Source organism: Canis lupus, chromosome Y, assembly GCF_048164855.1.
Source record: "Canis lupus baileyi chromosome Y, mCanLup2.hap1, whole genome shotgun sequence".
NCBI lineage: Eukaryota > Metazoa > Chordata > Mammalia > Carnivora > Canidae > Canis > Canis lupus.
The window spans coordinates 7,459,972-7,476,653 of NC_132877.1; the positions used below are offsets into that span (position 1 = coordinate 7,459,972).

The following is a 16,682-nucleotide window of genomic DNA, read 5'->3' on the forward strand; positions in this document are numbered from 1 at the left end:
TCAATTATCTCTTCTTTACAGGTTTAGTAAAACTAACATGTTAGAACCCTTGCTCCTTACTTTATTCGTTGGGAGTTTTATTGATTACTGATTGAATTTTCTTACTAGTAATTTGAACTAAATTGAATAAATTTATTTGTTCCTGATTCAGTTTTTGAAGATTTATGTTTCTAGGAACTGATCCAATTTTTCAGGTTTTCTATTCACTGGCATACAAATTTTCATAGTCCTCTGTTAAGCTTTTGTATTTCTGTGGTATCTGTTACTTCTCTTTTATTTCTGATTTACTTGAGTCCTCTCTGTTTTCTTTGTGATGAGTTTGGCTAAATGAATATCAATTTTGTTTACTTTTTCAGCAAACCAGATCTTGTTTTCCCTGGTCTTTTATTTTTTTCTTTTCTTTTTATTTTTTTAGTTTGCTAAAAATCTTTTTATTTTTTTATTTTATTTTTTTTATAATAATAAATTTATTTTTTATTGGTGTTCACTTTGCCAACATATTTTTTCTTTTAATTCTGTTTCATTTATTTATTTCTGCTTTGATCTTTATTATTCCATTCCTTCTACTAACTTTGGCCTTTTTCTTCTCTTTTTAGCTCCTGTGGGTATAAGTTTAGTTGTATATTTGCAGTATTTTTGTTTTCTAAAGTAGGCTTGAATAACTATTAACTCTTATCTTAGAACTGCTTTAGATGCATCCTAAGGATTTTGGACCATTGGTTCCCATTTTCATTTGTCTCTGTGTATTTTTTTACTTTCTCTTCGGCTTTTGATTGATTTTTTTATTGTTTGATAGGATGTTTTTTATCTTCCATGTGTTTGTATGCTTCCCAGATTTTTTTTTCTTGTAATTGATTTCTAATTTCGTATTTTTTTGGTCAAAAGAGATTCTTGATTTGATTTCAGTTCTCTTAAACATATTAAGACTTGATTTGTGGTCCTACCTGGGATCTGTCCTGAAGAATTCCACACCCACTTGAAGCGTGTTCTGCCGTTTAGGGAAGGAATGGTTGGTATATAGCTTTTAAGTCCATCTGGTCAGAAGTATCATTCAAAGCCACAGTTCCTGTGTAAATTGTCTGTCTGGATGATCAATCCATTAATATAAGTGAGGTGCTTAAGTTTTTTATTCTTATTATACCACTGTCAGTTTATCATTTTGTGTCTGCTGTTATCTGCTTTATGTATTTTGATAATTCAGTATAGGATGCATAGATAGTTAAAATTGTTATATACTTTTGTTGAACTGATCCCCTCATCATGATATTGTGTGATAAAAGTAATACCATCCTAGCCTTTTTTTTTTTTCTTTTTCTTTTTTTACCTCTTCCATTTGTAGGACATATGGTTTTCCATTCTTTCACTGTTAGGCTGTATACATGTTCAGGTCTGATGTGAGTCTCTTGTAGATAGCACACAGATGTGTCTTTGTTTTTTTCATCTACTCAGTCACCCTATGTGTTTTGTTTGGAACATTTGGCCCATTTTACATTTAAAGTAGTTATTGATTGGTATATACTTTTTTTAAGGCTTATTTATGTATTTGAGAGAGAGAGTGCAAGTGTGAGACAGAGAGAGCACAAGCTAGGGGATGGGTAGAGGGAGAAGCAGACCCCTGATGAGCAGGGAGTCAGATGTGAGGCTCCCTTTAGGACCCTGGGATCATGACCTGAGCTAAAGGCAGATACTTAACTGACTGAGCCACCCAGGCCCCAGGCAGTCTGATTGGTATATACTTACTGCATTTTGTTAGTTTTCTGTTTATTTTTGTAGTTCTCTCTTTATTTTTCTCTTGTTATTCTACCTTGTGGTTGATGACTTTCTGTAGTGTTAGGCTAGCCTTCTGTTCTTTTTATTTTATTATCAATTACAGGTTTTGAGTTTGTGGTTATCATTACATTCATATGTAATATCCTAAGTCTATAAAAGTATAAATTAAGGTGATGGTCACTTTAGGTTTGAAACACATTCTGAAAGAACTTCATTTTTGAGATGCCTTGCTGGCTCAGTTGGTAGAGCATGCAACTCTTGATCTCAGGGACATAAGTTCGAGCCCTATGTTGGGGGTAGAGTTTACTTAAAAAAAATAAAAAAAGAACTTCATTTTATCTACCTCCTTCATGTGATATGTGTATATATACACACACAAAGATATTTTATGATTCCTTTTAACCAGTTTTTTAAACATAAACGACTTTACTCTTTGTCTTTTAATCTTCATACTAGCTTAATAAATGATCACTTTACATCCTTATTGGAAGTTTCATTTAATTTAATTAATTAATGTATTTTTTCTTTTCAGACAGCATGGAGGTCCCACAAAAAGATAAAATAGAATACCTGAATACAGCTACTCTATGATCCAGCAATTGTACTTCTGGGTATTTACCTAAAGGATACAAAAGTAATGTTTCTGAGGGACACATCCACCCCAGTGTTATAGCAGCACTGTCCACAATAGCCAAACTATGGAAAGAGTCCAAGTGTCCATCAACTAGTGAACAGATAAAGAAAATATGGTGTATATATGTTTATATACACACAGAGACACACACACATACATGTATGTGTGTGTTTATAAATACGTATATGTAATAGAATATTACTCAGTCATCAAAAAGAATGAAATCCTGCTGTTTGCAACAATGTGGATGGAGCTAGAGAGAGTATTATGCTAAGTGATACAAGTCAAACAGAGAAAGACACATATGTGATTTCACTTATATGTGGAATTTAAGAAACTAAACAAAAGATCATAGGGGAAAAAAGAGAGAGGCAAACCAAGGAATAGACTCTTAACTGAGTGAACACACTGATAGTTATCAGAGAGGACGTGTGGGATGGATTACAGAGTGATGGGGATTAAGGAGTGCACGCTTGATGAGAATATGGTGTTGTATGGAATACTGAATTGCTTTATTTTATACCTGAAACTAATATAGCACTGTATATTAACACATGAATTAAAATTAAAAACTTACTTAGAAAGGTATTTTTCCTGGGATGACTGGTTGGCTCAGCAGTTGGACATCTGCTTTTGGCCCAGGGCATGATTCTGGAGTTCCCGATTGTGTCCTGCATCAGGCTGCCTGCATGGAGCCTGCTTCTCCCTCTGCCTGTCACCTCCCCCGCCCCCTCTCTGTGGCTCTCATGGATAAATAAATGAAATCTTTAAAAAAAAAGTTTTTTTTTCCCTACATAATTATCTTATTTCTAATTAAGGCCTCTTCTACTTAAGAGGTACTTTGGGACACCTGGGTGGCTTGGTTGGTTGAGCATCTGATGCTTTTGGCTTAGGTCATGATCCCAGGGTCCTGGGATTCAGCCCCATTTCAGGCTTCCTCGTCAGCAGAGGGTCTACTTCTCTCTCACCTTTCTCTTCCCCTTGCTTGTAATCTCTCTCTCTCTCTCTCTCAAATAAATAAATAAATAAATAAATAAATAAATAAATAAATAATTTTTTCTTAAAAAGAGGTACTTTGAACACTTTAAGGGTGGTTTAATAGCAATAAGTTCCTTTATTTTTTGTTTTTCTGGGAAACTCTTGATCTCTCCTGCTACTCCAAATAAATCCTGGTTGTAGATTTTTCCCATTCAGCACCCTGAATATATCATGCTAGTCAGTCCCTTCTGCCCTGCACAGTTTCTGCTGAAAAAGTTGATAGCCTCATAGGGTTTACCTCGTATGTACCTTATTTCTTCTTGTTGCTTTAAACATTCTCTCTTAATCTTTAATATTTACCTTTTTAATTAATGTCTTGGTGTGGACCTCTTTGTCATCTTGTTAGGAGTTCTCTGTATCTCCTGAATCAGAGTTTGTTTCTCCTTCAGATTAGGGAACTTTTTATCTATATTTCCTCAATAATTTTTTTACCCCTTTCTCTCCTCTCTTTCTGAGACCCAGTAATACATAGGTCCCATAGATCCCTTAACTTACCCTCACTTTGTGTTTTCTTCTTTTTCCTTTTTGTCCTTCAGCATGGGTGTTTTTTAACTACTCTGTCTTGCCAACTCACTGATCTGTTCTTCTGCATCCTCTAGTTTGCTGTTGATTTCCTCTGGTGTATTTTTCATTTCACTTACTGTATTCTTTCTTCAATTCTGTTTGGTTCTTTTTTTTTTTTTTTTTTTATTCTGTTTGGTTCTATTTTACATCTTCTATCTCACATTTGAAGTTCTGAGTTCATTCCCATTTCTCTCTAGTCCAGTGAGCCATTTTTATGACCATTATTCTACTATTTATCAAGTAGATTGCTTATCTCTGTTTCATTTAGTTATTTTTCTGAGTTTTGTCTTCTTTTACTTGGAGCATATTCCTCTATCACTGATTTTTTGAAGTTGCTGTTTGTGACTATGAATTAAGTGAAATGGCTACTTCTTCTGAACTTGAATGCTCTTGTGTACAAATGCCCCCGGTATAGACTGTGTTTTCCTGGTGACTTTAGCTGACCTGTTGGTAGAGCTCTGGCAGGGCTCTGGCTAGTGCCCTTGGGTACTGTGTTGAGGTCACTGAGTTTAGAGTTTCTGTGGCTCTCCATGTAGAGAACACCCTGGCAGAAGAGCTACAGTTGACATTGGTGCAAGTGGAAGATGCCAGTGATCTCTGCCTAGGAAATGACCTGACAGGATGCCTAGAGAAGAATTGGGGCAAGTTGTGGCATCTTGGGTGCTCTGTGCAGGGTGCATCCTAGCAGGATGGTTGGAACAAATTGGATGATGGCTGAAAGATCTGTGGTTCTCTAAGCAGTAGATACCCTGGCAGATTATCTGGAACTGAAGCTTCGCAGGCTTGGAGTGTTCCCAGAAGTTTTATTATTTATTTTTATTTTATTTATTTATGATAGTCACACAGAGAGAAAGAGAGAGGCAGAGACATAGGCAGAGGGAGAAGCAGGCTCCATGCACCGGGAGCCTGACGTGGGATTCGATCCTGGGTCTCCAGAATTACGTCCTGGGCCAAAGGCAGGCGCTAAACCACTGCGCCACCCAGGGATCCCCAAGTGTTCCCAGAAGTTTTAAACCACTGTTGTTACCTTGGCTCTCATGGATACTGTTTAGTGATGTGCCAGTATGCGCTGTTGTGGGACAGCTAGGGCTGGTGTGGGTTAGGGACCCTTGGCTCTGTGAGGTGGCAGGCTAGCCAGAGTGTCCACACCCTGCTCTCATATATGCTATTGAAATGGAGGGGGAGCATAAACTGTTTTTTCCTTATTCCTTGGGCTTCAGAGAGAGTTTCAACGGTTGTGCTACCTTTGGGCAGTGTCCTGGCACTGGATCATTTGTATTCTAGTTGCCCTCTTAAATAATGGTATTTTTTCTTATGCCCCAGTGAAGATGAATCATGTCCTGTTCTTCAGTCAATATTATCCTTCTTCACTGCCATTTATGGTGTAGGGTGTGGGGTCCTGTAGTTACCTTGTCCTTGTCTCTCCTGTTCTCTATATTTTGTTGTGCTGAAGCTGTTCTTCAGTTCACCATCTTCCTCAGGGGGAATTGCTCTATATGTAGGCATAAATTCAGTATAGGAGTTAAGGTCTTCCTACATTACCATTTTGGACCCTCCCCTAATCTTTATTTTATTACCTCTGCTCTAATCTTTGCTTTCTTCTACCAGTCTTGGGTTTAACTTGTTCTTTTTCCAATTCTTTGAGGTGTAGAATTACATTTTTAAGATGTTCCTTTTTATAATGTAGGCATTTTTCACTCTTTCTTTGCCCTTAGTACTGTTTAGCTGCATCCCATGTGTTTTTAATATATCGTTTTTTTCCTTCATTTCTGTGAGGTATTTTTTGTTTGATTGTGACATTTTCTTTGCTGTAAGGTTGTTGAAGACTGCTAATTTACAAATATTTCAGATGTTTTTTCAGCTTTCCTTTTGCTGTTGATTTCTATTATTCCACTGTGGTTACAAAAGGTAATTGGTTTGATTTCTGTGTTCTTAATTTGTTGAATCTTATTTTGTGGCTTAATGTGGTGTGTGTGCAGGCGCACATCACATCTTTATTCGCTGATCAGTCGATGGGCACTTACATTGCCTTCATATCTTGGCTCTTTAATAATAGGGGTGCATATATCCTTTAGAATAATGTTTTTGTTTTTTTTTTTTTCCTTTTCTTAGGGTGAATATCCAGTTGTGAAATTGCTGGATCCTTTGATAATTCTGTTTTAATTTAATGAGGAACTTCCATACTGTTTTCTACAGTGCCTACACTAGTTTATGTTCTATCAGCTGTACTGCATGAAGGTTCTTTTTTCTCCACATCTTTGCAAACACATGTTGGTTCTTGTCTTTTTGATACTAGCCATTCTGACAACTATGTGATGTCAAATTACACATTCACTTTTTTTTTTTTTTTATTCATGAGAGACAGAGAGAGAGACAGAGAGACAGGCAGAGGGAGAAGCAGGCTCCATGCCGGGAGCCTGACACAGAGTTGATCCTGGGTCTCCAAGATCACGTCCTGGGCCGAAGGTGGTGCTAAACCACTGAGCCACCTGGGCTGCCACATTCACATCTTTTATATCACGTTAAAGAACTCACTTTAGGGGATCCCTGGGTGGCGCAGCGGTTTGGCGCCTGCCTTTGGCCCAGGGCGCGATCCTGGAGACCCGGGATCGAATCCCACATCGGGCTCCCGGTGCTTGGAGCCTGCTTCTCCCTCTGCCTGTGTCTCTGCCTCTCTCTCTCTCTCCGTGTGACTATCATGAATAAATAAATTTAAAAAAAAAAAAAAAAAAAAAAGAACTCACTTTAGAATTTAATGTAATCTAGGACTAATAGTATTGAATTCCCCAAACTTTATCTGGAAATGTCTTTTTTTTTTTAAGCTGGAAATATCTTAATTTTATTTTTTAAAAGATCATTTTATTTTTAAGTGTCAAATTTTCCATAAATACTTGTTTTTTCTTTGGGAATTTTAAATATATCATCCCATTGTATCTCAGCCAGCAATGTTCTTTTTTTTTTCTTAAGGTTTTATTTATTTACTTATGAGAATACACAGAGAGGAGAGAGAGGCAGAGACACAGGCACAGGGAGAAGCAGGCTCCACACTGGGAGCCCGATGTGGTACTTGATCCCAGGTCTCCAGGATCATGCCCTGGGTTGAAGGTGGCGCTAAACCGCTGAGCCACCGGGGCTGCCCAGCCAGCAATGTTCTTACTCGTAAATTTGTTAATAATGATATTGACGTTTCCTTAGTTATAAATTCCTCTTCTGTTGCTGCTCTCAAGATTCTCTAATTCTGTTTGTCTTTTGATAGTTTGATTATGGTGTATCTTAGTATGAATGTCTTTAGGTTTTTTTGTGCTTTTGATTTATTGAATTTCTCATGTTTATAGTTCCGTATTTGCAGAGTTTTGCCCATTATTTCTTTATCTCTTTTTCTTTTCTCTTTTTTCTTGTAAAACTTTCATAAAGACTGCATACTAGTGCTATATATGCCTCTTTTTCTCTGTTTACTTTCTCTTTCTTATTGAAACTTTATGTATTTTTTCATTAAGTTCTTTGTTTTTGTTAGCTTTTAAGCCAATTAAGATTATTGTTTCAAAGTATTTATTCAAGAATGTCTGGGTGGCTCAGGCAGTGAAGTGTCTGCCTCGCCTCTGGTCATGAGCCCAGGGTCCTTGGATTGAGCCCTGCATTGGGCTTCCTTGCTCAATGGGGAATCTACTTCTCCCTTTCCCTGCTCTTGTTCCATCTCTTTCAAATAAATATATAAAATCTTAAAGAAACAATATTTTAAAAAATCTTCATTCAGTAAGTCTATTGACTTTATTCCTTTAGTATTGTGTTCTGGAAATTATTTTTTGCTCAATTTAATTGTTCTTTTTGCTGTTTTGTTTTGTTTTCTTATATGCCTATTGATCTTTTATTGGAAATTGGGCATGTGATAAATAGCCAGGTGTTCTAGCCTTTGCAATTTATTCTGTAGTATATTTTCTAAGTAGTAGGGCATATCTTTGGACTTGTATCAGGCGAGGGCAAAGGCTTAAGGTCTTGTGTCTTTTCTGGAAATGGGTCATGTGTTGGCCTTTGTGTGGCTTTTGTGTCAATGAGCAGCAAGGCCTTGCAAATTAGTGTGTGATGTTTCTGACATTACTCTGTCTATATATCAAGGTTTAGCTTTACATTTCTTTCTGTGAGAGGGATTATTTATATTTTGTTGTTTTTGTTGCATGGGGGTTAACTTCAAGAATATTGCTGTTTTTACAGTGTTAAAACTTTTTTTTAATAATAAATTTATTTTTTATTGGTGTTCAATTTGCCAACATACAGAATAACACCCAGTGCTCATCCCCTCAAGTGCCCCCCTCAGTGCCAGTCACCCATTTACCCCCATCCCCCGCCCCTCTCCCCTTCCACCACCGCTAGTTCGTTTCCCAGAGTTAGGAGTCTTCATGTTCTGTCTCCTTTTATGATATTTCCCACCCATTTCTTCTCCCTTCCCTTCCACTCCCCTTCACTATTATTTATATTCCCCAAATGAATGAGACCATATAATGTTTGTCCTTCTCTGATTGACTTACTTCACTCAGCATAATTAAACCACGTAGGCAGTTTAACTTTCCATTTCTTTACCTCTTTATTTTCTTTCACCATTGTCTTGTGTATTTCATTATATAAATTTTAAACTACCTTCACTAAATTTATTCTGAAGTATTTAATTCTTTGGTGGTACTCTTTATAAATAGAGTTTTCTTTAACTTCATTTTGGATTGTTCATTCTGGTGTATAAAACCCACTCATATTTTCATCTTGATCATACAGACTTCCAACTTCACAAAGTTACTATCTCTGATTTTCTTTTTGTGAGTTTTAAATATGCTGCTTAATAGAGTTTTCTAATATACCTTGTTTGCTTTTTGTAATTGGTTAATGAGCAATGCTGAATTCATTAAATAATTAATTCTTATCAATAATTAATTCTTCTTAATTCTTATTGATTTCAACTCAGGTCATGATCTTGGGGTCCAAGATCCAGCTTTGTGCCAGGGAGTCTGATTCAGATTTTCTCTCCTTCTCCCTCTTCCCCACACTCATGTACACACACTATCTCTCTAAAATAAATAAATAAGTCTTTTAAAAAACCCATAGTATTTCATATAGACTTATGCCATTATTGATGTTTAAATTATGGAAACAAATTTTCTTCAGGGACAAACTTCTAAGGAAATCAAAGGAGAAGATAGGTATTCCATTGTTGTACATGAGCTACATCCTTTGATCTCAATATTAGATACAATCCTTTGAAGAAATGCTTGCTTTATCAGTTTCTTAAAAAACTGTGAATATATATTTTCACTAGTCTTAAATGTTGAGTTTTGAGATTTTAATTCTTTTATTATGACTATATTCATATAGTTATTATTAGTGGGAAACATTGTGAACTAATTTTCCAAACAATTAATTGGATTTAGAGCAATTAACTGTATTAGATAATATAAAAGTTTTTTAAAGATTTATTTATTTATTTATGATAGACACACACACACACACACACATACACACACACACAGAGGCAGAGACACAGGCAGAGGGAGAAACAGGCTCCATGCAGGGAGCCTGATGTGGGACTCGATCCCGGAACTCCAGGATCATGCCCCGGGCCAAAGGCAGTCGCCAAACCACTGAGCCACCCAGGGATCCCCCAGATAATATAAATTTATGTTAAGATTTATTATTTATTTATTTATTTATTTATTTATTTATTTATTTTTAAAGATTTATTTATTTATTCAGTCAGAGAGAGCGAGAGAGAGGCAGAGACACAGGCAGAGGGAGAAGCAGGCTCCATGCAGGAAGCCCAATGTGGGACTCGATCCCAGGTCTCCAGGATCACACCCCGGGCTGCAGGCGGCTCTAAACCACTGTGCCACCAGGGCTGCTCCCTTATGTTAAGATTTAATTTTAGAATTGATTCAGTAAGTCTGTCCATAATTGTCTCTAATTTCAATTCTTTCTTTCATTGCTTTACTTTTTAGGATAACAAAGCCACTGACCTTTGCTGATTGTGTTGGGGATGAACTGCCTTTAGGATGGGAAACTGTATATGATAAACAAATTGGAACTTATTACATGGACCACATAAAAAGTAAGGAAAGTATCATGTTCATTGATTATATGTGAGTGAATGTTCATATTGAATTTCAAAGATGACAAGAACTTTTTTGTAAAACAATTTCTATTTAAGACAGTATTAGACTAGTTCTGTTAATGTAATATAAAGTTTTCACTAGCTAAATTCTTCCAAAAGTAAAGCAGTTGTTTAGATATACCTTGCTTTTGTCTTGCTAAAGAACAAATGTATTATGTTTTAGTATTAGGGCTTTAATATCTAATATGAGGAACACATTTCCCAGGCATTTTTGCGTTCAGAAGTGATACTTTTACAGTGAGAAAGTTAATTCTTGGAAAAAAGGACTTCTAAAAATTTCTTGAAACAATAAATGTTGAAGTGATTACCTTAACTTCATTTGGCTTAGACATTTAGTTTAAAGTTTAATACATCTTTTTGATCTTTACAATGTGAGAAAATGTTTTAAAGACTACAGCTAAAATAATACTGTGGGTCCTTGACTGCCATTTTCTTTGAAGAACTGTTTAGAGCAATGTCTCTCAGAACACATCTGATTTTGCTTCCCAGGACTACTTAGCAATATTCAGAGGCAATTTCCATTATTATTTGTGGGAGAAGTGCTACTGTCATCTACTGAGTGGGGGCAAGGGATACTGCTGAACTTCTTAACGCTGTTTGGGACAGCCTGCCTAAGAATGAGCTGACTCTGAAATGGCAGTGGTGCTGAGGTCAGCACACCCTGGTTCACAGGCTGTATTCTGTTCTCTCTGCTCCTCACTCTTGGATTGCCACCCCTTCATCAGCTTTCCTCAATCTCATACCATCTGAGGTTCCACTTCTTTCTTAGATTCCTGCTTTTGCACCATATTCCATTTTCATCCTAGCTACCGTTAGTGTTTCTGCCGTTTGTCATTTTTTAGTCCTGGAGACACACAGTTTATTCAGTGCAGGGGAGATTAGGATGGCCCAAAGACTCATGATGCCTACCATCTGAGTAATTTGGAGCTGTATCTTCACTCCAGAGATTTGGCAGTAAGAATTTCCCTGCACCAGCTGCTTTTCCATGCAGTTACCCAAGTGGCAAGAAGGCTTTGGGTGAATCCACCCCTCACATGTTGTTTAGTGAGGCTGAAGGAGGCCCTCTCTGTGCCCCAGCGAACCTGGTGCCTCATCTCTGTGTGTGTTTTGGGTATTTGAGGTATTTGGACTTACCTTCCTAGTTGTTGGTAGGCAGCTCCCACATGTAGAGCTGCTCCTTACAGCACTCTGGGAATGGCTGTGAATTTTATTATTTTTATTTTTATTTTATTTTTAAACATTGTATTTATTGATTCATGAGAGACACAGAGGGAGAGGCAGAAACACAGGCAGAGGGAGAGCAGGCCCCTGATACAGGTCTCGATCCCAGGACCCCAGAATCATGACCTGAACATGATAGATGTTCAATCACTAAGCCACCCAAGTGCCCCGGCTGTTAATTTTAAATCCAAGTAACCACCAAGGACTTCCTTCCTACCACTTTGAATATAACTGGAATGACCCAGTACAGGGGAATTTGCAATAGTGTTGAAGGCTCAGGATCTTATTGTCTTGTATCTCTGAGACCTTCAACTTTTGTTAACACAGTATAAGCCTTTTTAAGGCACAAAATCTGAGACTATAGGTATTAAAATTGGAACTTGACAGGGAATTGGTAGGGGAGTAGCTTACCTTATATGATAGACATACAGAGAGGCAAGTTGGTTGGTAAGCAATCAACTCTGAAAACAACCAAAGGACTGGAAGAGTAGACATAAAGACTCACTGAACTTGAGAAAAGACTGGAGATGTTAGAGAGACCTTGAACTAAAATGAAGAAAATAAAAAAGGAACCAGTTAGAGATGAAGAATTGAATTACTGAAATTAGAAATACACCAGAGGGCATCAGTAGCAGATGAGAAGATAAAGAATGGGTCAGTGAACTAGAAAACAAGGTGGAAGAAAGTAATCAAGCTGAGCAGAGAGAAGAAAAAAAGGTTAAGGGAAATCTGTGGCATCATCAGCTATAATAAATTCTCATTATAAGGATCCCAGAATGAGAAGAGAGAGAAAAAAAGGGGCTGAAAATTTACCTGAAGAAGAATTTCCTTAATCTGGGGAAGAAATGTGACATCTAGATCCAGTAGCACAGACAGCCCTTACCAACAACATACCAAGGACGCATAATTATTAAAAAGGCAAAGATTAAAAATAGAGGATTTTGTTATTTATTTATTTATTTATTTATTTACTTATTCACGAGAGACACAGAAAGAGGCAGAGAGACACAGACAGAGGGAGAAGCAGGCTCCCTGTTGGGAGCCTTATGTGGGACTTGATCCCAGTATTCTGGGATAACACCCTGAGCCAAAAGCAGATGATCACCACTGAGCCACCCAGGTATCACAATAAAGAGAGAATTCTAAAAGCAGCAAAAGAAAAGAAAACAGTTACCTACTAGATAAATACTATAAGACTGTTCGTGGGTTTTTTCCAGCAGAAACTTTGCAAGCCCTAACAGAGTAACACAATATAAAGTGCTGAAAGAGACCAACCTGCAACCAAGAATACTCTAACCAGCAAGGCAATCATTCAGAATATGAGGGATAGTTTCCCAGAAGAAAACTAAAGGAGTTCATGACCACTAAACTAGTATCACAAGAATTGACCAAGGCACTTCTTTAAGTGGAAAGAAAAGATCATCAGTAGAAAAAAATTAAGAAAGGAAAAAAGCAAAAATAGTCAAAGTAGATACATCACTTATAAAGCCAATTTGGACATTAAAACAAAAAAGTAAAAAATCAATCATTTCTACAAAAATAAGCCAAGAGACCCCCAAAATAAAAAGATGTAAAATATGGTACCATATGTGTAAAATATGAGAGTAAAAATTTAATACTTTTAGAATGTGTTCAAATCTAAGTAGCCATCAACTTAATATAGGCTGATATGCACACAGGATGTGATATATGAACCTAATGATGACCACAAACCAGAAATCTGTAATAGATACACAAAAAATAAAGTGATTCAAGCATAATGCTAAAGAAAGCTCAAACCAAGGAGAATGGGACAGAAAAATAAAGGATCAGAGAAGAACAACAAAACAACCATCAAACAAGTAACAAAATGACCATAAGTATATATTTGTTAATAACTACTTTAAATGTAAATGGACTAAATGCTCCAATCAGAAGGCATAGAATAACTGAATAAATAAGAAAGGAGACTATCTATATGCTGCCTATAAGAGACCCATTTTAGTCCTATGCAGACATGCAGTGAACTACTGGGAAAGAAAATATTCCATGTAAATGGAAGTGAAAAACAACAAATAAACTGTTATATCAATATTTATTTCATACAACTTTGACTTTTAAACAAAGATGGCAATGAGGCAAAGGACAATATATAACGACAAAAATCCAAGAAGTAGATTGTACTTTAAAATTGTAAATATCTATGCACCCAGCATGGGAACACTTATATACTTGAATCAAATAGTAAGAGACACAGAAGGAAAAATTATAATACAATATTAGCAGTGGACTTTAACATGCAGTTATTTACAATGATTAGTTAACTAGACAGAAAATTAATAAGAAATGAATAGAATATTCTATCCCAAAACAGCAGAATACACATTCTTTGCACATGGGACAGTCTCCATGGTAGATCAGATGTAAGCATAAGGAATGAGTCTTAGTATGTTTAAAAATGAAATCATATCAAGCATCTTTTCTAATGAAATGCTAAGAAAATAGAAATCAATTACAAGAATATTGGGAAAAAACAAAAATGTGAGGAGAGTAATTAACATAAACAACCAGTGGATCAGTGAAAAAATCAAAGAGGAAATCAAAGAATACATAAAGACAACCATAAATGAAAATACAACATTCCAAACCTTTGGGATGCAACAAAAGCTGTTCCAAGAGGGAACTTTATTTATTTATTTACTTACTTACTTATTTATTTATTTTAATAATAAATTTATTTTTTATTGGTGTTCAATTTACCAACATACAGAATAACACCCAGTGCTCATCCTCTCAAGTGCCCCCCTCAGTGCCCGTCACCCATTCACCCCCACCCCCCGCCCTCCTCCCCTTCCACCACCTCTAGTTTGTTTCCCAGAGTTAGGAGTCTCTATATTCTGTCTCCTTTTCTGATATTTCGCACACATTTCTTCTCCCTTCCCTTATATTCCCTTTCACTATTATTTATATTCCCCAAATGAATGAGAACATATAATGTTTGTCCTTCTCCGATTGACTTACTTCACTCAGCATAATACCCTCCAGTTCCATCCACGTTGAAGCAAATGGTGGGTATTTGTCGTTTCTGATGGCTGAGTAATATTCCATTGTATACATAAACCACATCTTCTTTATCCATTCATCTTTCGATGGACACCAGCTCCTTCCACAGTTTGGCTATTGTGGACATTGCTGCTATAAACATCGGGGTGCAGGTGTCCCGGCGTTTCATTGCATCTGAATCTTTGGGGTAAATCCCCAACAATATAACCAAAGAGAATAAAATATCTAGAATATATTTAAGCAAAGAACTTAAAGCTTATACTCTAAAATCTGAACGACATAGATGGAAGACATTGAACAAAACACAAATAAAAAAAATATTGATAGTCATAGATCAAGGGAAATAAGGTTAAAATATCCATACCACTCAAAACAATCTATAGATTGAATGCAATCCCTATCAAAATACTAATACAGCATTTCTTACATAACTAGTACAGATAATCCTAAAACTTGCCTGGAACCACAAAAGAATTCAAATAGCCAAAGCAGTCCTTAGAACAAAACTGGAAGTATTATTACAATATGAGATTTCAGGATATAGTATGAGCTTTAGAAAAAAAACAACATGGTACTGGCACAAATATAGCATGTAGATCTAAATAGTAACAGAGTAGAGAGTCCTGAAATAAATTCATAACTATATGGTCAGTTAATCTATGACAAAGGATGCAAGAATATGCAATGCTGAAATGAGACTCCTTTTAATAAATGATATGGTGAAAATTGGACATCTTCATGAAAAAGAATGAAACTGGACTACATTCTTACACTAATACACAAAAATTAATTCAAAATGGATGGAAATATCATAAAGGGAGACAGAACATGAAAGACTCCTAACTCTGCGAAACGAACTAGGGGTGGTGGTAGGGGAGAGGGGTGGGGGGTGGGGGTGACTGGGTGGCGGGCACTGAGGTGGGCACTTGACGGGATGAGCACTGGGTGTTATTCTGTATGTTGACAAATTGAACATCAATAAAAAAATAAATTTATTTAAAAAAATAAACCAAAATGGATGAAGACCTAAATGCTAGACCTAAAACCACAAATCTCCTAGAACACACAGGCAGTAATCTCTTGAACATTGTTCTTGGCAACATATTTATCAATATGTCTCTTGAGGCAAGGGAAACAAAGCACAAAAAGAACTCTGTGGTGACACAAAATAAAAATCTTTTGCACAGTGAAGGAAACCATTAAGAGCAAAAATGAAACCATTAAATGAGAGATTTTTGCTAACAATATATCGCATAAGGAGTTAAGAACTTACACAACTCAACACCAGAAAAAAAAATCTGATTAAAAATTGGCAGGGTATCTGAGTAGACACATTTTCAAAAAAGACAGAAAGATTTTCTAGGAATACATAAAATGCTCAACATCACTTACCATTACAGAAATGCAAATCAAAACGACAGTGAGATACCACCTCACACTTATCAGAATGGCTAAAATAAGCATCACTAGAAAGCAATGTTGGTGAGGATTGGAGCAAGAGGAGTCCTCCTAACTCTGGGAAACGAACTAGGGGTGGTGGAAGGGGAGGGGGGCGGGGGGTGGGGGTGACTGGATGGCAGGCACTGAGGTGGGCACTTGACGGGATGAGCACTGGGTGTTATTCTGTATGTTTGCAAATTGAACACCAATAAAAATAAGTTTATTAAAAAATAAATAAAATAAATAAAATAAAATAAAATAAAGAGAATAGACTAGCAGTTGCCAGGCAGGGGATGGGTAGGGGAATGGGAGACAGAATTGAAAGGGATTAAAAAATACAAATTTACAGTTACAGATATGTAAGTAATGAAGATAAAAAAATACAGCATGGGGGATATAATCAATATTATTGTGATAAAATTGTAATGTACAGATTATAAGTACACTTAACCACTATAAGCCCTGAGTAATGAATAACTGTTGTATGCCTATAACTAATATAAAATGTATGCCAACTTTACTTCCATAATAATAAGTAAAAATTAAAATATCAAAATTGGAACGCTGCTGGTGGACAGTGGTTTTAGGGGCCACAATAGCCATGAATGACTGCTTTTGAGGTTCCTAATTATCTGTGGTTACATAGACAGTGTGTGAAGAATGCTTGTCTGCTGCAGGAGGTCTCACACTGACTAAATGTCAAGAAGATCCAGGCAGAGGTACAGAAAGAGTTATAAAAAAGATGCCTAGATGCACTTAGGTGGCTCATTTGGTTAAACATCTACCTTTGGCTCCAGTCATGATCTCAGGGTCCTGGGATAG

General features: G+C 36.5%; 1 protein-coding gene across 12 annotated transcripts in view; it reads left to right on the top strand.

Moving 5' to 3' along the window:
• The window catches only part of LOC140629100 (protein WWC3-like), a 253,207-nt gene that overhangs the window by 105,369 nt on the left and 131,156 nt on the right, over nt 1-16,682 (top strand). For all 12 annotated transcript variants that reach the window (XR_012026979.1, XM_072818541.1, XM_072818543.1 and 9 more), the window contains one exon: nt 9,985-10,094. Coding sequence is in view for 11 of the 12 variants with exons in the window: in XM_072818541.1 (XP_072674642.1) it covers nt 9,985-10,094 (110 nt within the window). In the remaining variant the exon portion in view is untranslated. The remainder of the gene's footprint in view (nt 1-9,984; nt 10,095-16,682) is intronic.